Consider the following 22971-nt stretch of genomic DNA (forward strand, 5'->3'; position numbering starts at 1 on the left):
TCTACTAGTTGTTTCTGCGTTGTTATTCCAAAACTGGATCGACTAAAACATCATAACGATGGGGCACTAAAAGCCCTCCCCCAAAATTAAGTCCTCTCACGTCTTTCCACCTATTGTTGCGAATTTAAATAGTGACTGTATAGTTTCTTTGCTACAACTAGTGCTGAAACGAGGGCATGATAAATAAGCTTCCTTGTCCCAAAATTCTTTGCTTTGCTAGCCCAATGACTCAAAGTATGTCGTCCTCCGAAACGATGACGCCACTGTCTTCAATCCTGTCAGTCCTCTCACCAATTAATAGCTAAGAAATACACTGGAAGGCCGCTAAGCGTGTTCTTCGGTACCTTAAAGGCACCAAGGATCACCGACTACATTTTAAACCATCAGGTCAGTTCCAACCCGTGTGTTATGTTGATGCCGACTATGGAAACAATCTTGTGGACCGACGTTCATACACCGGTTTTGTATTTTTATTGAACGGTACCCCTATATCATGGGAAGCTCGCAAGCAGCGTACAGTAGCGCTTTCCACGACAGAAGCCGAGTACATGGCTCTGGCGGAGGCTTGCAAGGAGGCTATTTACCTCAAATCGTTCATAACCGAAGTATTCGCCGTCACTCCACAACCCATCATCATACACACTGACAATCAAAGTTCTATCAAATTACCACACAATAACACTTATCATGCACGCACCAAACATATTGACATTAAACACCACTTCATCCGCGACTCACTTATATTACATAATCTTCACCTGAAATACATACCCACACAAGACATGATTGCGGACATTTTCACAAAACCGTTGCCGAAACTAAAGCACACCAAATGTGCACACTTATTAAGTTTAGGTTAAGGTTTTGTTGTATGTATATAGGGTGTGTAAGTTAGTCATAGGTAGGTGTATATACAGGTTGATATTTTTATATTCAATGTTTATTGGTGTGCAGTGTTTTATATGTATAATTTAAGTGTGTGTGTGAACACACTTTGTTATTGTCAACAGGATGTTCACATTGCGGGGGGGTGTTAAACCTGCTTGGTTTCAATGGGAACATCCTGGCCGCTGTATGGTAGATGCGACAGTTATTCAAATAACTGTCAAAGTATTATTTGTCTGTGCCAGTCTGTGCTTCCAAAATTATAATAAATAATTTCAGATTGTATTGTCATTTTTGCAACGAACAATTCCCGACACCGGAAGCATGCACCATACATTCCTACAACCATTGGTTTGAGAACAAAACATGCGATCGATGTGGGGAGCAGCTGCCAGATGCCGAAAGTTTAATGAGACATAAAGGGCAGTTTAAAAAGAGTTTGTATCCTAGAAAATATGTAAGAAGAACTGCACATTTTGTTGCAAAGGATGATACGTCTACTTGGGATAGTTATAAATGTATTTGTCAGGTAAATGTAGATTGAATAATATCTATAAATCTTCTAGTATAGACTCATACTACTTTCATGATATACCCAGAGCTTTAACTGAATGTTGTAGCTTTGATAAGCACATGTCTAATTCCAAGATAAGAAAGTACAAAGATTGTAGATTCTGTCACGAAGCTGATGAGACTCCTCCGTACTTTCTTAGCCGATGCTACTGTTCATGTACTGTTCCTAGGCAAGCGCATACTTCAAAATTGCTAGCTCTTTCTCTTGTTTCTTGCTTCTTTAATACTGTTGGTCTTAACTCCAAGTTTTAATGAAGTGCCGTGTGCTGGCCCTAAATGAAGCCACCGTAAAAATAATACCCGTAGATAATGGTAAGTGTAATAATAGCGTAGTGTAATAATTAGTCCAAACACTTATTTTGCCCTTCTTAGACTATGCTGATTCCTGCTATTTGGATGCTACTGAAGAACTGCTAAATAAGCTTGAACGACTGCAAAACCTATGTATAAGGTTCATCTTTGGGCTTCGTAAATATGACCGAATTTCACATTTCCGCAGTCAGCTCAAATGGCTTCCCATCCGTCTCCGCAGGAATTTGCATATTGTCTCCATTCTTTACAATATTTTACATAACCCTGTGTCTCCCGGGTACCTGAAAGAGCGTTTCAGCTTCCTTAGGTCCCAGGATAAACCCTGTCGCTCTCTTGTTAGGTCCCAGTTATCTTTTCCATGCTTCAATTCCGGTTTCTATTCTCACTCCTTCACTGTTCATGCGGTCAGACTTTGGAATGCACTTCCTATTACTGTTCACGAAAGTAAATCGTTAGCTATTTTTAAAGTGAGAGTTAAAGAGCATTATTTATCTACTATTCCATCCATATCTTAGGTATTATATTATAAAATATGTATTTATCTAAGTATTTATATAATTTATAACAATTTAATATTTTTATATTATTTTTATATTTTTTTTTTTTTTGTTTTGTTGTGCACATATGCCCGTTCTTTTAGTTATAGTGTCCTGTATTTAGGTCTGCAGGAAGAAATTTCTATTAGAAATAAGCAGAACCTTTTGTTTTTAATTTCGCTTGTATTCTTTGTGACTTGTTGTATTTTTCCTGTACAATAAACTATTAAATAAATAAATAAATAAATAGCTTATTTGTATATAAGTAGAACATTAAAACTGCTGGCGAATCTAATAAATAAAATAAAAACTAAAAAGCAATTAATTTACGTCGTCAAAAGTATATCACGACACGACGACATGCAGAACGAATTCGAATAGAGAAAACTTTTTTGACTAACGTGGTTTTCTGGAAAGGCATAAAAGTATTGTTAGGCGCGCGGTTCATGCCGTTTATTTGTAACAGGATACACATAACTTTTCTTCGGGATAATATTATTTGATCCTCAATTAAGTTTTTATGTTTGATACAAATATACATTGTTCCGTCTATATTAGTTAATCTACGGATAAATTATAAATGAACTGCGTTCAAGGTAACACTATTATTATGTTTAAGAACACTAAATTAATATTTGGTATTCAAAAATAATATTTGATCCTATTTTTAATAAACTTCAAAAAAGGAGGAGGTTCTCAATTCGTCTCTATGTTTTTTTTATTTTTATTGGAAAAGGGTACCTCAGTAATGGTCCCATTTAAATTTGAAGAAAATATTCCACCTCTAAGGGTGGTAAACTAGATGATGAAACCGGATGAATCCGGTTTTAATAAAACTTTGCAAATAATTCCACGAAGTTTTGAGGTCAGTTTTTTTTGTATTCTGTACTGAGATTATTTTATTATTGGTCTTTTCTTTAACGATTGATGATGACGTTAATTACCAGTATATCTTTTGATATTGATCTTCTAATAAATCTTGGTTGCGCCCTCCATTGAGTAGGTTAGGTTAGGTTAGTATGTGAAAAAGTAGAAGCCACTTTGCTTGTTTCCGAACATATTTTCAGGTCACATTATATTATAATTAGTATAATATTAGTATACAAATATAATCAACATTTACTTAGTTATAAAAACAAGTATCTAAATTTTATTTTCAATGCTCATTTGTCTTAGTTTTGAGGCCTAACAGCATTGACTTACAAATAAATGGACGACGGGTCTAATACAAAAACCACGAAAAAAATGTCCCAAGTCAACCTATTTAAACGTAGTGACATGTAAAGGAATATGAAAAAGTTAAAACGTTGAATTTAAATTGTGATGTCATCGCAGTACTGTCTAATTTTGCTTGCTTCGCTGTCAGTCGAATAAACGAAGACTAAAGCGTGAATGACGCTCTGTATACGATTTTAACGCCCTATAAGTTCGGACACTTTTTAGCGCGGACCCGACGTCCATATAATTGTAAGTCAATGCCTAACAGTCAAACATTTATCAAAGTTTATTTATACAAATGAAACCATTTTTTGCGTAGCTTAGAACATATTAACTGCCTCCGTGGCTGAACGGTTACCACGCCGGACTGCTACGCAGAGGTCCCAGGTTCGATTCCCGGGCCGGGAGAAATATTTGTATGGCCTACATTTGTTTCTCCCGTGAGTTTGGGTGTAATTAGTGGTTGTCTATATGTGTGTCCATGGCACCCGCGACACAGGGTTTCCCTAGTGCGGGGCTATGTTGAGTGTGTGAGTTATTATTATTATTATTTAGATTAAAATATCGATTAATATAATTTATTTAGAGAAAAAGAGCAATCATTAAAAAATATACCGTTAAGATTCTTTTGCCTGCTGCTTTTGCAAATTTAAATTGATCATTTACTTTTCTCTATTTTTCAGGTATGTCACTTGTATACTGAAGACATTGCGACTCTTCGAAAACACGCTGAAGAAGTCCATGTGAAATGTTTCGTCAACAAATGCTTCGATTGTCTGTACGTTCCTCGTGACTATAAGAGTTTTGTCAATCATGTCCTACAGCACAGACCTTGGTTGAAGTAAGTAGTATATCTATTAATTAAATAATTATAACTTAACATAGAAGAACGACTGGTAACCTAGTAATTTAACGAACCCTGGACGCCTGGCAAGAGGAGTATTCTGTGTCCGCAAAAGGCAGCATCACCAAATTGTTTTCTCCGCACATACGCCAGGTGGACCGAGTAATCGGGAAAGTTGGCGTATCCTATTGGCTGACTCAGGCGCAGACTGGTCACGGTTCAGATGCTGCGATGACCCTAGATGCATGTGCTCCCCAGACGCCGCACAGACGCTCGAACATGTCCTGAACGAATGCCCCGTATTCGGTCCCAACAGGTTGAAGCTCGATTTCGAGGTCGACGAGAAACTCTCGACCTCGATATGGAGCGTCCTCCTGCGAGGGAAGCGTTCAGGACCGAAATTGCCGATTTCTGTGTGGCGGTTGATGAAAGCAGTAGTGCAGGCCAACAAGGCGAAAACAAAGCCTCCGTAGTGCGGAGGGGACAACCCGGTCGTAATTATTACTTAAATTCTGACGCAATATTTTATTTGATATTTATTTTTTTTCACAGTGATTTACACTATTTTATTATTTTTTTACAATTTTATGACACTATTATTATTTTAACAATTTTACAAATGACTTTATACAATTTAGATTAATAAAAAACATGGATTTTATTTTATTTCAATTTTAAAATTTTTAATTAAAAAATAAATAAAATGAATAATAAAATGCATTTATTTTGGACTACAATAAGAACCATAAAAAATTTTAGTATTACAGCAAAAACTTCAATGACTATGTTAGTACGTAAATTAAATGAAGAGAGGACCAGTGCCTTAGCAGTCCACTGTCACATCTGTGTGCAACAACTATCAAGAGTTTGTGGCAGCTGCCGCGCACGCAACGTCGCTTCGAAGCCGTCAAGGCTCGCATCCGCGAACATCCCGGACGCACTACAGTGACGCGGCAGCCGCAACAGAACCCTGAACGCGTCGTTGTACTGTACACGCATTGCATTTAGTGACTTTTGCGTGTACCAGCACCATAAACTAAAGGTGTACAACGATGTGCAGTAAGCTTTAAATAATGTCAGTTTTACCTGTGCCGTACATCGACTGAACCTACGCGCTATCATATTAGCTCTCATTGCTAATGCTCTACGTTCCCTCTCAATATCTGCGTTATCACGCAGATCGTCTTAATGCTGACAATGTTTATTTTTACAAAAATATAATGCTAGTTAGGTAATAAAAACCATATACATGCAAATACATATATAACACATAGTGAATAAAGAAAGAACAATAATAAAAAAAACAAGGAAACTTACATAGAAAATATATATTCAAGGACATTATATATATATTACAATTCAGGGGGTTTACTGCTGTCGTCGAGTATATAACCAGAAATAGAGACGAAATGTCATTTACTTTGTTTTCTGCCATGTCATTACTGTGACAACTGCGCTCCGATTGACCAGCCCGAATTCGAAATAATTGACGGGTGTCGCAAATTGTTTCACTTCAAATCGAACAGTTAACTTGGGCTCTGCTATAATGGACGAAAATTGCAAAATTATATATTTTATTACCGGTGAAATATGATTCCGTTTGTTCTGTAATTAGATGTTTTGCTGTTTTTCCCCACACCAGCGAATGGTACAGCACGCCATTGTTAGAGATATTATCTTTATTACAATAAATACAGAATATTTTTGGGATATATGGAGACGTACCCGCAGGTCAGTTGTTGGCGCTGTCTATATTTCAGTGCAAACGAAAGTTGATATTTATAAGTGACGTATCACTGATGAGTTACCAGGAGTGTATGGCCCTTATTTCGTCTCTATTTCTGGTTATATTATTATTACTCGATGACAATTGCTGTCAAATACGCAAGATGCGAATGGAGCTTCATTCGTGACATTGTTTTTTTTTTTGGTCAAGTATTACAAGTATATTACCTATTTGACATTAAGAGGGAGCATGTCAAAACAGTTTTGACGTTGGCTCCGCCCAAATTTGTGAAACAAATATATGCCTGAAGTTCGCGTGAGATGCGACAGGAGATGTTGAATTTTGCGCATTAAAAGTACCAAATTCGTTTTAGCGGAATAACTCTAAAACTAAAGGGATTAAAAAAATATCCGTTGTGGCAGTTGTCTATCATGCATAAATATAATTAATTATCTAATTTTTGTCCTAATAACCTGTAGCAATTCGAGGATAAATCGAAAAAATGTGAAAATTAGAGGTCATTTCGTGATTTTTATCTGTCGAGGAAACTTCATTGTTTTATGTTTCTGATTAATGTCTATGCTTTAATATATCGTGTACTCACACAATATTTTATTTTTAACTTTAAAGTGGATATACCCCTCTAAAATCAAATCGAAAATTAGGAATTTTTCCTCTGCTCCCTCTTAATTTGTTTTGCATGGAATGTCGAACGAGAACGAGAGTAGACCTGCAAGACAAAGTGCTTCAAATCCTACAGAACGGTGACAGTACCCTTTACTGCTACTACTACGCTTTAAGGCGAGTCTTCGGAGAAGCGAGGAAAACTGTTTTGCTAGACCATTTGGTTTATTTACTATCAAATAACGGTCTCACAAATAAATGCGATGCACCGAAGGATATTGTCTAAGGAACGAGCTAATTTGCTAGGTACACTATAGGATATACTTTAGCCGATCATATAAAATCCTAAAAACAGGTTATAATTAAAGAAGAATAAAATATGTAACTTTGTGCATAATTTTGACATGGCGATATTTCTCGTACTACAGAGAACCTGCTAAATTATGGTTTGACCTGAAGCCGTATAACTATAAATTCACAATCTTATCCGAAAATTTGCAAATTACTTATCAATTTAACAACACGTTGCGCTGCCCGCTGCCCCGTCAGCGGCCATTGCGCGCTTGTCGATCTGTGTCAAATTTTCTCCGCCTGCTCTTATTTTATTCATGGTAATATTCAGCGCGTGGATTGCGGGCTGCTGGGGGCGACACCCCCACCTCACCTAAAATCTATGGTCGTGTTGAAATACATCGCCTTAAGTATACAGTTTCTTTTTCAGAACGGAATTTTGCACTTTTAAGATGGTTTTGCGCTCCAAAACAGCATAATGAGGTATTTTTGTACGATTTTAGAGAATTTTTGCAAAAGAATCGCCACAACTATACCGTACAATGCGAAAATGGCCGACTAAGCTCAAGTTGGCACAATTAAGCCTGCAGTTGGCACGCGTGCTATGCTAACTTTGTTAGTTAGCTTCTATATATTTATTGTTTTGTGGCAGTACCACTCGTAGCTTTGAATCGCAAAGATCTGACGGGCACCGCCTGTCACCCTAAGATATAAAGTTGAAAACTCCCAAGTGTTTGTAGTTTTACCCTTATTTTACTTAGAAATAGATATGGTGGCAGTACTTCCCTAGACGAATTTTTCACAAGAATCTTTACTGCTACTAAAACTTGGTTACTACGCTTTAAGTATACAATTTTTTTTTTTCAGAATCCCCTGCCCATATTGTTCCGTACCATTCACAAGAGACAACCCACCCAGGAAACATCTAAGGCAGCATGAAACGGAACACGAAAAACTTTGCAACAAATGCGGTCAAATGTTCCAAGGCAACCAATTTAAGGAGCACGTTCAAAAGTTCAACGTTCAAGGGCACAAATTAAGATTGACCTGCGATGTTTGTTTCAAAGAGTTCAATGCTAAGTCCAATTTACGAGATCACAAAGCAGTGAAACACGGACACATAGACCACGCTCACATTTGTGAAATATGTGGCCAGTCTTATAAAGTTAAAGCCAGGCTCAGACAACACATGAACACGCATTTGCGTAAAAGGAACGTCTGCCAGTACTGCCAACTGTGTTTCCCATCTCCATACGCCTTAAAAAAACACGTCAAAACACATTTAAACTTACAAGACCAGTATATCTGTGACTATTGCGGTATATGTATCAAATCGAAGAGTCATTTGAGAAGACATATGACATGCCACACGTCTAATAAAGAGATGTACAAATGTCAGTATTGCGATAAAACTTTTAGTCAAAAGGAGTATAGGAAGACTCATGAATACTTGCACACGGGGAAAAAGACTTTTCAATGTCAAAAATGTCCCTTGAGCTTCACTAATTGGGGCAATTGCAACAAACACATGATAAGGCGACATGGGATAACCATAGCTAAGACCAGAAGAACGACTGCGGGGCGGTTGAGGGTGAATGAGACCGGAGACGTTGTTGAAGTGAAGGACAATGTCAGGAAATGGCTGAACGACGTTGCTTCGCAGGCTCCATGTACCAAAAGGAAATAATTGTTATCGTAAACGGTATATGGTTAATGCGTCCATGCGTCCCGCTTTCACCGGGACAGTCCCGCTTTTAGGCTTCATGTCCCGCTGTCCCCAAAATACTTAAAAGTGTCCCGCTTCCACAAAATAAAACACACGTAACAATAAATTTAAAAAAAGGCGCGATAAATAATATCTAAAACCAGCCAACCAGGCATCGAGCACCAGACAACACAAGATTAGGTCTTTTTTAAAATTTTTGATTTATTAAACAATTATAGTTTATTTTTTTATAATTAAACATTTCGTAACAATCATAAACGTGTCTTTTATTTTTAAAACAATAATAAATTTACAGGCGTCCCGCTCTGAGGGGAAAATATAATGGTCACGTTATAATGGTAATGGAGATGATAATTTTCATACTGCTGTATCTACCAATTACTCGACCCACTGCTTTAGTAACACACCAAAACCTCGCTAAATATTAGAGTTGCAATGAATATAATACGGTTACTATTCGCCATCGAGTATATTCTGGTTATACACTCGATGCAATTTGCTATTCGACCTATTTTTTTATTGGGCCGAATGCCTATGAATGCCTAACGAGGCGGAAATTAGTACCCAAATTATCGAGTGATTTATATTAATGCTGAAAATTCATTGTAAGTTCGAGGAAACGCAATTTTTCGCTTATTTATCTAAAAGAAAATGTATAATTTAACCAAGTTATTTTTCTTAGAAATCAAAAACAGGTAACAAATACCTACTCATTATGAAGTCAAGATTAAATAAACGGAAAAGAATCAACCAAGTACCTATTTATTTTTGTTAATCAAAATAAAATGACGTCTTTACTGTACTGAAATATAGAATCACTTTCTTCAATAAAATGTCATAAGTTTAACTTATAAACTTCAAAATTAATACCTTTTTTATTAATAAATTAATGAAATAAGTAGTATATTTCGTGCCAATTTTCGTACGTGCGTTAATCACGCGAATAATTTAACCTGGCCGAATTAAATATTGATAATAATAACGTACACACTCATAGCCCCGCACTAGGGAAACCCTGTATCGCGAGTGCCGTGACACAGCACAGACAACCACAAATTACAAACAAACTCGCGAGAAAAATAAATGTAGGCATTGCAAATATTTTTCCTCGCCCGGGAATCGAATCCGGACCTCTGCGTGGCAGACCAGAATTCTTATTATATTGTGTTGTGCAAACAGTGTTGCAATATTAGTTACAACACCGTTAAATATCGATATCAATGGTATGAACCGGCAATAGATCAATTGATTATGCATATCGAAAGACAAAAATTAAATGAAAGGGAGTCATAAAAAGTAGAACAAAACTGGTAATGGCTGTGATCCGCCTTAATATAATTTTTCCTATCGACAAATTGTACTGAAATAGCAAAATGGTTTATTTTTTATCGAGGTCCTAAAACGAGCCAATGAATACCCGAGGTGTTGGCCACCCGTGCTTTGTCGAGGGTGTCTATTATTCTGAGGGTTTTTATATTGGCTTTTTTACTTCTCATGCTCTAAAAGTACGTCATATAGCCTTACGTACCGGGAGTACAATGTATTAATCCAGGACAGGGAGTAAAAAGTACCAAATTTTTTTTATTTGCTCATTTGCATACTCAAACAGTAGTACGGTCGCTTTTAGTTCCGTGCCTTTTCCGCATTCACACGTAAGGTCGCGTTTATTTGACACGAATTTCATGCACTTTACTCGCGCTACATTGGCGCCACTATATTGGCGTACTTTTAGAGCATGAGAAGTGAAAACAACCTGATTGCGTTGAATCAGAATCCTTGTTTGCTTATTAACATCGGTATGAAAAGCTAGCCTTATTAGCGTATAAATAGCTTACTATACTAGAACTATGGACTAACGTACTACTGAGAAGAAATAAAAACAAGTAAAAATGCAAGGAGTGACATAAGTTGTTAAATCCACCAAGGAAGTAATGCCACCATAATTATTTCTTCCGCCAACCAGATTTACTCTAATGAAAAATCAGTTATCTACTGCATTTTTTTTACATGGCACCATTTGAATTACTTTAAAATCCAAATTTAACCGTCTAGATGAGCAGTTTTATCCTACGATGCAGAAAAACCATTTCCGGAAACCCGGAATTTAAAAAGTAATGAATTAAAATTTGTTTAACAACTCTGTATCATTCGTATTAGCTATATCTAATACATGTACCTATCTATGTATGTGGAATACCTTTTTCCGACCATAGATTATTAGACAGAAATAAATAACTGACCAATAGAGAACAAAGCCGCCTTTCCGGCTAGTTCTACTTGGTCGTTCTTTATTTTGCACTGAAGTGTACCACCACGTCGTGAAGCTTGACGAGCGATAATTATGTCTTTCTTTAATTTTTGTGCCCAAAGAGGTGCAATGTGACAATGCCCAGATCCACAGACTGGGTCTTCAGGAATGTTGAATTTAGGAGCGAAACTTCTGCTAACACAATCAAAAACAGCACTTGGAGCTGTCACGTGCAGCAGCATGCCAGGCAGTTCTTTCGTTTTTTGTAAGTCTGGTGTAGCAGACTCTACTTGCTCTTCATTTTGTAGTACACAAACCAAATCACGGCCCATCCAAGCTTCCAGAGGGCGAAAACCGATGGCTTTTTCCATGTCTTTAGTAACTTCTATAGATATTAAAGAATAGCTTGGAAATTGTATCTCGTATAAATCCTGATTTTTCTTGACAATTAATTCGCCGCTCAATGTTTGAAACGTAATATTAGACAGTGTTTTATCCACATAGTTCATTATTACAAAAGCGGTAGCAAGTGTGGCATGACCACATAAATCGATTTCTCCGCCAGGAGTGAACCACCGTAAACGGTAGCCATTCTTTTCTTTGACAGTAAAGGCCGTATCAGAAAGATTGTTTTCTTGCGCTATTTTCAGCATGAGATCATCTTCAATCCAGTGGTCCAGTACACAAATTGCTGCAGGGTTTCCTTCGAATAGTTGTTCAGCAAACGCATCTACGATATATTGTATCATTTTTAAACACCACTCGTTTCTGAATTAATTGCGTCTATTTCACAAGTATAGTGATAACAAACTGACAACTGCTATCAGTTAAAGCCGAATTTTTAACAATAGTAGTTTGTTATCTCTAAAAATTCACGATCTCCTTGGACACCCAGTGCAAATAGCACGTATTAAATGTTTTTGTACGTGAAACACTTCATAATTAGTTAATATTTACTCGTTTTTTCTTTTTTATTCCTTTACAAACAAAAAATTATAAATATCGATATTCATGTTAACCTAATTCAAGAGTTTACCGTAGCACTACGAAAGAGGAATCAAATTCATAGTAGGTATGGTAATTCTATTACGCATAAGATCATTTTATTGCATAATAAATTATCGAAAATAACACAGTCGCCACCGAGGGGAGTATAGTCAAGATATAACCAATTTCTTTATACCGGCTTCATCGAATTCGACGAAGGTTTTGTCAAAGTCAGGGTTAAAGATGACTATGTACTGCAGTGGCGTAACGTGAGGGATGCAGAGGGGTACGGTAGTTGTAAAAATAATATGAAAATTAAGGCGACAGACGCCAATTTGTAGTTGAAGCATATCAAGCTTGACACTTTATCCCGTTTTATCGTAATAAATTGAATGTGAATAAATATACTTAAATGCACGGAATGTAATTTCACCCTTGACTGTGACTGGAACTAATGATGTTTGTAGCAGATTTGTACCGCGCAAGACAATAGACGTTGAGAAATCATTTAAGAAAAAAACGATTCATTATTTGCTTCTAAGGGCGGCCTCATACACTCGGAATCCCGAAGGCAGCAAAACTATACAAATTCCATTCGATTTTTTTTCCGATTCGAATTTTCGTATGGTGGTTTGTAAAAAAGCGTTCCGAAAGTTTTCACTAGATTTTGTAAAGCCGCAACACACAGTAGTAAATTCCAATTGTTTTTTCGCTGCGAAAACTTAATTAATGCCTCACGTCTTATGCTGAGGGTCGTATTCTAGAACTCTACTCAATGCTCAAGTCAGGATTTGAGTATGGTTTAAAGCACTCGAAATCATACTCAAGTCCCTGCCATTAAGGTCGTATTTCCAGTGCTTGTGTTTCAATTGCAATCCTGACTTGAGCATTGAGTAGAGTTCTAGAATATGACCCTGAGTCTTCTTATTCGAACGGGAATAAACGTATGTGTGTGATGCTGATGTTATACGGAATCTCGAATCGATTTTCCGAAACGGAATTCGAAATTCGTCTGTATGTGGCGGGCACAAGCTATTTATGCTATGTTTTTTTTATTAATAGTTTTGGCTTGGATACAAGTCCTTGAGACATGTCTTCATTTAATTATCGGGATCCTCAGTAATATTTGCCATTGTATGTAGTTTTAACTTTGTCTTAAATAACTTCGTTCACTTATTTGGGTTTATTAAATAGTCTTTTAAACGGCGGGAGTCAATATTTATGTTTTACTTTCACTTAAATCACATTATCTTCTATCACTTTGAACAATAACTTTGAATTCGTAATTAGTGGAGTTTTCAGAATAAACTCTTGCAATTTGGTTTAAAATACGTAATATAGTTCTAACTTTCTTCATCACTATTTCTTTATACGTTTTCTCTTCATAATATACTTTAACTTGTAACTTCAAATACCCGCCATTTTTTTATAGGCTATGTTTTTCCAATAAACGGCATCCAGTAATTAAAAAAAAAACTGACTTTGACAGTGACAATCACAATTGACCTAAATTGTTGTAAGTGTAAGTGTAGGCAACGAGATATGTTGAATAGGAAATTCGTTTACGATTATTATAATATACTGGATTGATAGGATAGGTTGCATCTCCGAGGAAGCCACTTATACAGCTATGAATTTCGACGACTTGTCGTTCTTCTTACCGACAATTCTCGCTGCTATACTTTACTAGAGAATACTTGCAAGGTGAGTGTTTTGTTTGTATTTGTCTTGTGATGGATGACAGAGGTAAGTCTACCCTTAAAGGGCATGAAGCTGATGAGAAACGCCCTAGTGGAGACTCAAAGGGAACAAGCGAATGTCACGGCAAAAAATTGTGTATGCTTTTTATAATTAAAAAAGAAACATGAGAATATGTGAAAATTCAAAAAATACAAGATAAATTAATGCAAATAATCCATAAAATTTAATTTAAAATGTTTTTAATTTAATTTCATTGTAATTTAAATAAAAATGTCATTTTATTTAAAAAAAATACCAACAAAAATTATAGTTGTAGTGAAAACGTAGTAAGTATACAAATTCATTTAAACATAAATAAGGAAATCATTCAGGCATAGTAAAAATGCAAAATACATAATACATTTTAAAGAAATTGTATGAGTATGGTCGGGTTTTAACAAAGTGTAGGTATTTATTATTTATCACTAATAAAATTTTAATTATACATAATGAGCATTCTTACTTCCATAATTTAAAAAAATTAGCATTGTAAGATTAATTAATTATTTTTATACAAACATAGAGCCGAAATAACCTGTGTATATTATGTAATTTGCCGTGATCAAACAACAGCTGTTCTAAATTAGAATATAAAATAAGTTTGGACACATCTAGGTCCAAACAATTCATATAGCCCACAATCCCCACCGCTCAGGCGCGATCACCACCCTGCCGGAGCGAGTTACATAACCATTAGTAGATGATCAACTAGGTTCATCGGCCCGCGCGGATGTGTCACGGGATTCGAACGGCTGCGCGTTGCACGCCGCTCCGTGACGTAAACGCGTTAGCTCTGCGAGTAACGATATCTTCGTAAGGCAGGGAGCACACTGTAGTGTTTTGCATTGTAGGACAGTGGTTAGAATCTCTAATAATATGCCGCCTATTTCTACATTACATTTCAGACATTACTATATCGGGAACACCGTGTCGACTGAAAATAATTTTGAGTTCGTTGATGACGTGATCAGACGTTAATGAACTTAATTGCGCAACTTCGACATATTTCCTGTAATAATCTACTACAACTAAGTATTTGTTTCTATGGAAAGGAAATATATCTACACCTAGTTTCGACCACGCTCTGTTCGGCACGCTGTGAGGAATTAAGGTTTCTTTTCTGTTCTCATTTTTGAATGTAAGGCTTGCCTGACAGTTACTTATGAAGTCCTCTACTTGCGCATTTATGTTTGGCCAGAACATACTCTCTCGGATTCTCAATTTGTATTTGTCTACTCCTAAATGTCCGATGTGTCTTAACACTTCGTTTCGTATTGTGACAGAAATAACTATTCTACCGCCTTTCCACAACATGCCGTACGCTAGCGATAACTCATCGCGGTAGCCCTAATACGACCTAACCAGAGCATCCACCTTATGTCTGTCCATTGGCCACCCATCTTTAACATATTTAGCCAACATTTGCAATTCTGTGTCGTTTTGTGTCTCTTTTTGTATTTTTATGAAATGCGTGTCGAGTAACGGGTTACTCATAGCGATGGCACAGACTTGTGCACGCGAATCCAACTGATCGCGCGGCTCCTCATGTGAGTCGCGCGTCGGTTCTACAGCGCGGGACAACGTATCAGCCATAAATAAATATTTCCCTGGCTTATAAACTAACTTGAAAGTATACGGCTGTAAATGAAGCAGCATTCGCTGTAATCTCGCTGGAGCAGTAGATATCGGCTTGCTAATGATACTGACCAGGGGTTTGTGGTCCGTTTCTATGGTTATGTCTCCTCCAGACATAGATATACGAATAAAATTTCTCACACGCGTTAACAACTGCTAAGAGCTCTTTCCCTATTTGAGCATATGCTTGCTCAGCTTTAGCTTTTTAGAGGACAGCACTGGGCGAGGTGATGATGATGAGGAGTTTAATCCGCCTCGTGGCAGAATCTACATTCTCTATTTTCTCTCTGTCCAATATTTGACATGTGCTTGTTCACGCCACAATGCCCTGTTAAGGCTCTAGTCAGCATTTCCATTTTCTATTTGCCATTCCTGTCCAGTGACAGAGCTTCTCTACAGTGATTGGCACTGAAGGCAGCTATCAGGGCTTTTGAATGCTCAAGACCCTTAGTCTGCAGCCACATCTCACGGGAGACGTGTGAGGTCTCGTTCAGCAAAGTGAGCTTTGCCAGGCTGTGTGCTATCCTTATAAAGGGCTTAGGACCAATGAAGACCTCCCTAGCACCAGTTTTTGCCAGTTCATCCGCTGCTTCATTACCCTTGATGTCAGAGTGACCAGGAACCCAACTCAGGACCACATTATTCCTTTCCCCGAGAGTATTCAGTATAGTAACACAGTTCTCTACAATCCTCGAAGTTTGGGTGACTGAGGTTGGTGCATGCAGAGCGGCTTGACTATCCGAGTTTATATAAATATAACTGTTAACGTAGCCTCTCTTCAAGTTCAGGTCCGCACCACAAGCAATTATGGCGTACATTTCGGCCTGAAAGATAGAGGAGTCTCACGCCGTGTATACCACAGCCTATGTTGGGTCCCATCTTGGACCCATCGGTATACCAAAGAAGGCTACCGTCCTTTCAGGTGCGTCTGTTAGTTTCCCAGTTTTCCCTGGTTTGAAATTCTACCTGGTAGAGTTTCTTGAAGTTTTGCTTGGGAAGCATGACATCAGAAGTCATTCCCAGAGCAGGATGTTCCAGAATTGAGTCCTGGGCAGATCTCAATGTCTGGGAGAGCCATCTAGTCCTTAACCTGGTGGAGAGCCTATACATGCTGTTACCGGCCTCCTTGTGTATGAATACATGCAGGGGAGTCAGATTCAGCAATGCATTTTGGGCCGCTCCAGGTGTAGAGGATATGGCTCCCGTCGCTAGCAGGCACGCGACACGCTGTAGACTGCCCAATGTGGCAATAGTGGTTGTTTGACTGATTTTGCCACTCCAAATAACAGAGGCGTATGTTACTATGGGCCTCACAATTGCCTTGTGTAACCAGTGAGTCAACGCTGTCCTTCCATACGACTACAGATAGTAGAAGCGTCTACACATTTGCGGGTTAGTCCCTTTACGAGAGTACGAATGGGTGTATTGTCAAAAGCACCCTCTATGTCTAGAAAGGCACATAGTGCTATTTGTTTGTCCTCAAACGCTCTTTCAGCCCTGTCTACAAGGTGGAGCAGAGCTGTCTCTGTAGATTTTCCACTTGGTTAGGCGTGTTGAGTGTGATGGATAGGTTTATATATTAAGGACGAAGTCCTAACGTGATTGTCAAGTACCTTCACCATTGCTTTGAGCAAGAATGAGGTTAGGCAGATGGGTCTAAAGAACTTTGCAAGAGAGTAGTCCTTTCTGCCTACCTTTGGTATAAAAAATAATTGACCAGATATGGCAAGAGTACACTTATACCCTGCTGCAGTAAGATGGGAGTAATACTGTCCTCACCTGGGGATTTGTACGATTTAAACGAGCTAATAGCCCAAGCCACTTGTCGAGGTCTTATAATGTTGGCGGCTCTGTTCCAGTCCTCGTTACGAGGTGTATGTACAATAATTATTGGGTTAGTAAGCGAGCCATACAAGGCCCCCGGAAAGTGGGTTGACATTAGAAGCTCAAGGGTTTCTGTCGTAGAAGTCGAGTAGATCCCATCAGACTTTTTTAACAGTCCTGGTTGATGGAAGTTGTCTTTGGCAAGCACTCTGTGTAGACGTGCACCTTGAGGAGCACTAGTGATCTCTTGGCAAAACCGCCTCCACGATGCTCGCTTATCCTTCCTTATCTTATTATAATTGGTTAGGGCCTTCCTGTAGGTCTCCCATTCCTTGCTTGGCCCTATTGAAGAGTCTTAGAGTTTTCTTTCTTAGCTTTCTCAGGTTGCCATTCCACCACGGAACCTTCCTATTGGAAGTCCGAATTTTTGGTGGGCAGCTTTCCTCAAAAGCGCTGATGATGCCCCTGGTAGTGACCTCAACAGCTAACTCTAGACTGTCAGTGGTTTTGATCGATTTTGGACACCCTTGTAGATACTACCCTAGTCTGTCTGTTCATGTACTATGTAAATCTATTAAAATGAACAATTTCCTTCTGTGGTGGTTAATAAATGTTGTGTTGTCTTTTGTTATAGGCTCTCTTTTGAGTGGAGTATGCCATTGGAAATCACTGGTCAAATTCCTAGTAATAAACAGGATGTCTTCCTAAACCTTGACGTTAGCGGAATCATCGATTGTACCCAAGGAGTTATAACACATTTAGCAATTTAATTGTGCGAGTTTGATTCACAAATAGATTATTATTTAGGAAGAAATAATATTGTAATGAAACACAGTCAGTGACAAAAACTGATGTTGTAGTTAATTAACAATGAATTCTTCTTATGAATTCGCTTACTGCAGATTTTGTGCTGAAATTAAACCATTCGATGATTTATTAGATTTAGAAGAAAATCCACAAGATATAAAGGATTGTATAGAAAGAGTGAACTTATTGAAAATTGATTTTGTTAATATTTTGTCTTGCAAATTACCGAAAGTGATATGTGAGCCGTGTTATAATGATTTATACGATGCTTCTCTGTTTATTAGCAAAGTGAAAGAAGCACAAATAATTATAAATGACTTGATTGATACAAAATCTGAGATCGAAAGTCAAGAACATAAATTCGACATTGGAGAAGCGCAATCTGGCACTGGTAATATAGAGGATCCTGACATTGAAAAAAATTATATAGAAATAGGTGAAACAAAAATTAAGTCTGAGAAAGATCCATTACATATTGATGACAATGCTATAGAAGACTTAACCACTTTAGTAGATTCTTCAGAGGCGAGAGAAGATACAGTCAAGGAAGAAATAGCTACTTGTGGTATTATTAAAAATTATAACAATTCGCTAGAGACGCTACAATGTATTGATAGAAACATTCATGACAGTAATGATTTAGTAGATAAAGGACTATTAGAAAATATCACAGATATTGGTGTCTCGAATAACCCATGCCCACGTTTAAAGGTTCGCCTGGAATGTATTTTGAAGGATAACGAAATTCAAGATAGTGTAGGATCAAATGACAATAATTTTAAACCAATTTGGTCAAGTCCAAAAACTGTTGATGGACATGAAGAAAATATTGCAGAACCTGTGAATTATTTTAATGATATTTCATATCATGTGAATGCATCTAATACCTTGAAAGGCCTGTTAACTCTTTCTGACGAGTCAACTCTTTACTCCCCAAATTCATTCCAACGTGTAACTCATGGTGATATTGAAAATATTTCTGAAAATTTTCTTCCAAAGGAGAGACAGATGAATAATAACAATAATAATGATGATTACTTAAAAGGAACACTAAGTAAAGCTATCCAAAATTATGATCAAAACATATTTGCAGACTTAAATGAAAAGGATAAAAATGCAGACAATGTTGTCCAAGACAATCAGTTACATTTACCAGACAATATATCCTGGTCTGAGTACATGTGGTTGTGTCAGCACTGCGACACTGACTACAAATCTATGAGAGTTGTAAGGGAGCACAGCAAGCTGGTACATAACAAATGCTGTGCTTTCAAATGTATTGATTGTCCGGATCTCTTTATATCGTTCATCTCATTTGTTGAACACGTTAGGCAACATAGAAAGAGTTTGAGGTGATTTTTAATTTTTTATCATTATTTAGTAATTTAAGAATAAGAATAACGCACACACTCAACATAGCCCCGCACTAGGGAAACCCTGTGTCGCGGGTGCCATGGACACACATATAGACAACCACACATATTACACCCAAACTCACGAGAGAAATAATTGTAGGCCATACAAATATTTCTCCCGGCCCGGGAATCGAACCTGGGACCTCTGCGTGGCAGTCCGACATGGTAACCGTTCGGCCACGGAGGCAGTTAATTATCAATTTAGTCATTACTCAGCTGATTGTGTTCTATTGATCTATTAGCCTTGACTTGATGCATAAACTATCATTGTTCCCTCAATTGTGACGAAATTCAAAATGTAAGATTTTAGGAAGTAGACATAGGAAATGAAATTATCAGTTAGACGGAAAGAAAAACCAATGTGGAGCTTATTAAATACAATAGAGAAACGAACGGTAAAGATGTTTTAATATCTGATGCGTCACAACGATTTTGGGAAAGAAGTTATTTACAAGGTAACATCGTGTCTTATCAGGAAAGCAAAGTTAGGGCGCTGAAAAGGGATGGCTGACGATTACTCCAGCGACAAGAGCCCCTAGCTCCTAGAAAAAAAAGTTGGTTATAACATTTTAATATTATAATCACTTTTATTCTTGTTTTCAGGCTTTATTGCCCATTCTGCAATGAAAAATTTTCCACTCCGGAAGAATGTGCCAACCACTCTTACAATCACTGGGTTACCAGCAAAGCATGTGACAGATGTGGGGAGCTATTGACAAACACAGAAGAGCTAATGAAACACAATAAACAACATAGAGAGGCTTTTTACCTTAATAAATACGCAAAAACGACAACACCATGCGTCCCTAAAGATGAATCATTTACTTGGGATAATTATGAAATGGCTTGTCAGGTAAGATTGCAGGTACAGGAAATAGGTTTTTTTTTATTTAAAGGAAATTGTCACAACCTTAAAATAGGTGAGGTGAGTGATAAAGAGACCCGACCTCCACATATATAAACGAGAATTTACACAAATTGTAATACAGGGGGCCTACTATGAGCTTATAACCAACTTACAACTTACAACCATGCAATTCACTTGAAGTGGTAAAACTGAATTGCTTAAATTCGTATCATGACCTACACAAAGTTGAATGAGAATGGCATGACAGGATGATGAATTTTACTTTTTAAACGTTAATTAGTGTCTGGCTGGCTAGCTGACATCTAACAAGAACGAGATGGAACTACATACTAAACATATAAAAGAAATAGACAGATGTACTATCCTTGGAGCGTTCAAGCACTATTAACTGATTGTGTTCAAAATGAGAATAATTATATTTTTTTATTAATTTTGTTTATTAATTATACTTATTACGTTGTTTTGTAATATCGGCAACTTTTCAATCATACGTTACAATTTGTCGCACGACAAAATTACATGTCATGTTTAGTCATTGTCATTGAAATGAATAAGGTGAGTTTGTAATAACATAATTGGAATGTATCTTGTATTCGTACATTTTCATTCATTGCATTATAGTCAAATTTGGCTCTATTTAGAATAGAATATGTTTATTTGGCATCACAAACACAAAGAAAAACAAAATAATTAACATATTTACATTTTTAAGAAAAGAACAAGAGACTTATGCTGAATGAACATTAAGTGTGTGGTAAACATTAACAAAAACATGCGTTGATAACGTGATGTCATGCCTGAAAACATTGTGAGTTACTAGGCAAGCCTGTCCTGTGGTGACCCTTTTACGGTTTCAATTTCTTAATCCCGGCATAGCGTTATACGTTGCGTTACGATTATATTTTACAAATAATAAGAACTTATGTATCCATTAAATCCAACATAAGGATAGGAATTATTATAGATTGTATTAAGTAAAATAGCATGAATTTAAAATAATTGTGATCAACATATTATTACAAAAAGAAATATTTATATTTAATAATAATAATTACTAACTACTAAGGTGCTTCACGCGAATGAAAATGTAATCTTGTTCACAACTGGAAACTCACACCAATAGCTACCCCAGCAGGCAGTTACTCCCAACTTGACAACTCCTGTCAAAACAATGAATGGCAACATGTCTTTATTGATCATGGCAGTCTGAGGGTCGTATTCCAGAACTCTACTCAATACTCAAGTCAGGATTTGAGCAGACTCGAGTATGATTTCAAGCACTGGAAATACGACCCTAATGGAAAGGACTTGAGTATGATTTCTAGTGCGTTGAATCATACTTGAGCGTTGAGTATGCTCAAGTCAGGATTGCACTGGAAGGAAACACAAGCACTGGAAATACGACCCTAATGGCAGGGACTTGAGTATGATTTCAAGCACTGGAAATACGACCCTAAAGGCAAGAACTTGAGTATGATTTCTAGTGCTATAAATCATAAACAAGTCCTGACTTGAGGATGGAAAAAAAAGAAAGGAGCTGCCTTAACTACGGAATGTACGTGCATACCTAAACAAAATTGAACAAACAAATGGCGGATTTGTTTAGTGTCGTACCTTAATCTATTTATAAGTCATTATCGATATGCAAACATTTAATTAAAGCAGAACAATATTCCATTTGGGAATATTTTAGGTTATATGGGAATATCCGGGAATGTCACATGAAATTTTGAATTTATTGTTTTGCGTTTACAAATACTCAAATATTACGAAAAGTGAATTTGCACAGAAAAAATGTAATTTGAGAGTATATAAAAAAAGAGAAGCATGCAAATGTCTGATTATGCAATGTCAATTAACTACTGTTGGCCGAGCCCTTTGATTTGTGCAGAAAAATCGACACTTCACCGAAGTGAGACTAGTACTCACAAGCGACTGCGATTTGTGACAAGCCACCTCATACGAGCTGTATACACGTTAGCGCTCGGTCAGCTAGGCGAGTAACATCGAACGATGGCAAAGCAAGGCAAGGCAAATAGCTGTCTATGCCCTGGTACTGGCCTTCATCCGGAAACGTTGGACCAACATGGTCATTGTATTACTGGCTTTATAAAATAATAATTTTTAGTAGTTAGAGTTGTCAGTGGGAAAAAATCGGAAACGAGTGGATAATTTTGTTTTTAGGAACTGAAAATGCCTAGTAAACGAGTCTTGTTTAATCTAAATATATAATTATTTACCAATAAATAATGATGGAATTGCATTAACTTGAAATATTAGAAATAATAATAATAAAATAATAAAAACCTCGTAGTGAATTATTTTAATTACAGAATATTGATAATATGTACACTTCCAAAGAACAACACTATCTCAAAATAATCGTTAAGAACAGTCCCCAAAATATACAAACAAACAGGCAATCTGAAGAAACCAAAGCAAAATTTGGCAAGATTTATGAATAAACTACTTAAATATGTCTAATTACATGAGACATTTGGGCTTTTGTGTGATTTATAGACAGAAAAATAACACGTGCCTGTACAATGTTACATTCGTTCGATTTTAGCTTTTTCTAATGCCACATCCCGTAATGCTGCAGCAAAGAATTTTTATTAATACTTAATTGTTCTCACTGTCAATATTCTTGTCTATTTTATTACAATACATGCGAATAATTCAATAAAACACTTGGAAAAACCTTTGTTTTGA

At 37.0% G+C, this 22971-nt stretch overlaps 3 protein-coding genes across 4 annotated transcripts; 2 read left to right on the forward strand and 1 right to left on the reverse strand.

Annotated features, from left to right (window-relative positions):
• The first annotated feature begins 224 nt into the window (after positions 1 to 224).
• On the forward strand, positions 225 to 8957 carry LOC113239298 (gastrula zinc finger protein XlCGF46.1-like). Its single transcript, XM_026476217.1, has 5 exons — positions 225 to 234; positions 388 to 592; positions 1165 to 1414; positions 4208 to 4365; positions 7877 to 8957. Exons 1-5 carry the CDS (start codon positions 225 to 227, stop codon positions 8694 to 8696), a joined length of 1443 nt encoding a protein of 480 aa, XP_026332002.1. The 3' UTR covers positions 8697 to 8957.
• A 1912-nt stretch (positions 8958 to 10869) lies between these two features.
• Positions 10870 to 11732, reverse strand: LOC113239300 (uncharacterized isomerase PA2770-like). The gene has a single exon (XM_026476220.1). It carries the CDS (start codon positions 11730 to 11732, stop codon positions 10953 to 10955), a length of 780 nt encoding a protein of 259 aa, XP_026332005.1. The 3' UTR covers positions 10870 to 10952.
• A 1775-nt stretch (positions 11733 to 13507) lies between these two features.
• LOC113239299 lies at positions 13508 to 20474 on the forward strand. Of its 2 annotated transcripts, XM_026476219.1 has the most exons (4): positions 13508 to 13674; positions 14616 to 14821; positions 17804 to 19328; positions 19995 to 20474. In XM_026476219.1, exons 3-4 carry the CDS (start codon positions 18040 to 18042, stop codon positions 20350 to 20352), a joined length of 1647 nt encoding a protein of 548 aa, XP_026332004.1. In that variant the 5' UTR covers positions 13508 to 13674; positions 14616 to 14821; positions 17804 to 18039; the 3' UTR covers positions 20353 to 20474. The 2 variants fall into 2 exon arrangements, with proteins under 2 accessions (XP_026332004.1, XP_026332003.1); XM_026476218.1 differs by lacking the exon at positions 14616 to 14821.
• The last annotated feature ends 2497 nt before the right edge of the window (positions 20475 to 22971 follow it).

This window comes from Hyposmocoma kahamanoa, unplaced genomic scaffold (assembly GCF_003589595.1).
Source record: "Hyposmocoma kahamanoa isolate Upper Pololo Valley unplaced genomic scaffold, ASM358959v1 99841, whole genome shotgun sequence".
Lineage (NCBI taxonomy): Eukaryota > Metazoa > Arthropoda > Insecta > Lepidoptera > Cosmopterigidae > Hyposmocoma > Hyposmocoma kahamanoa.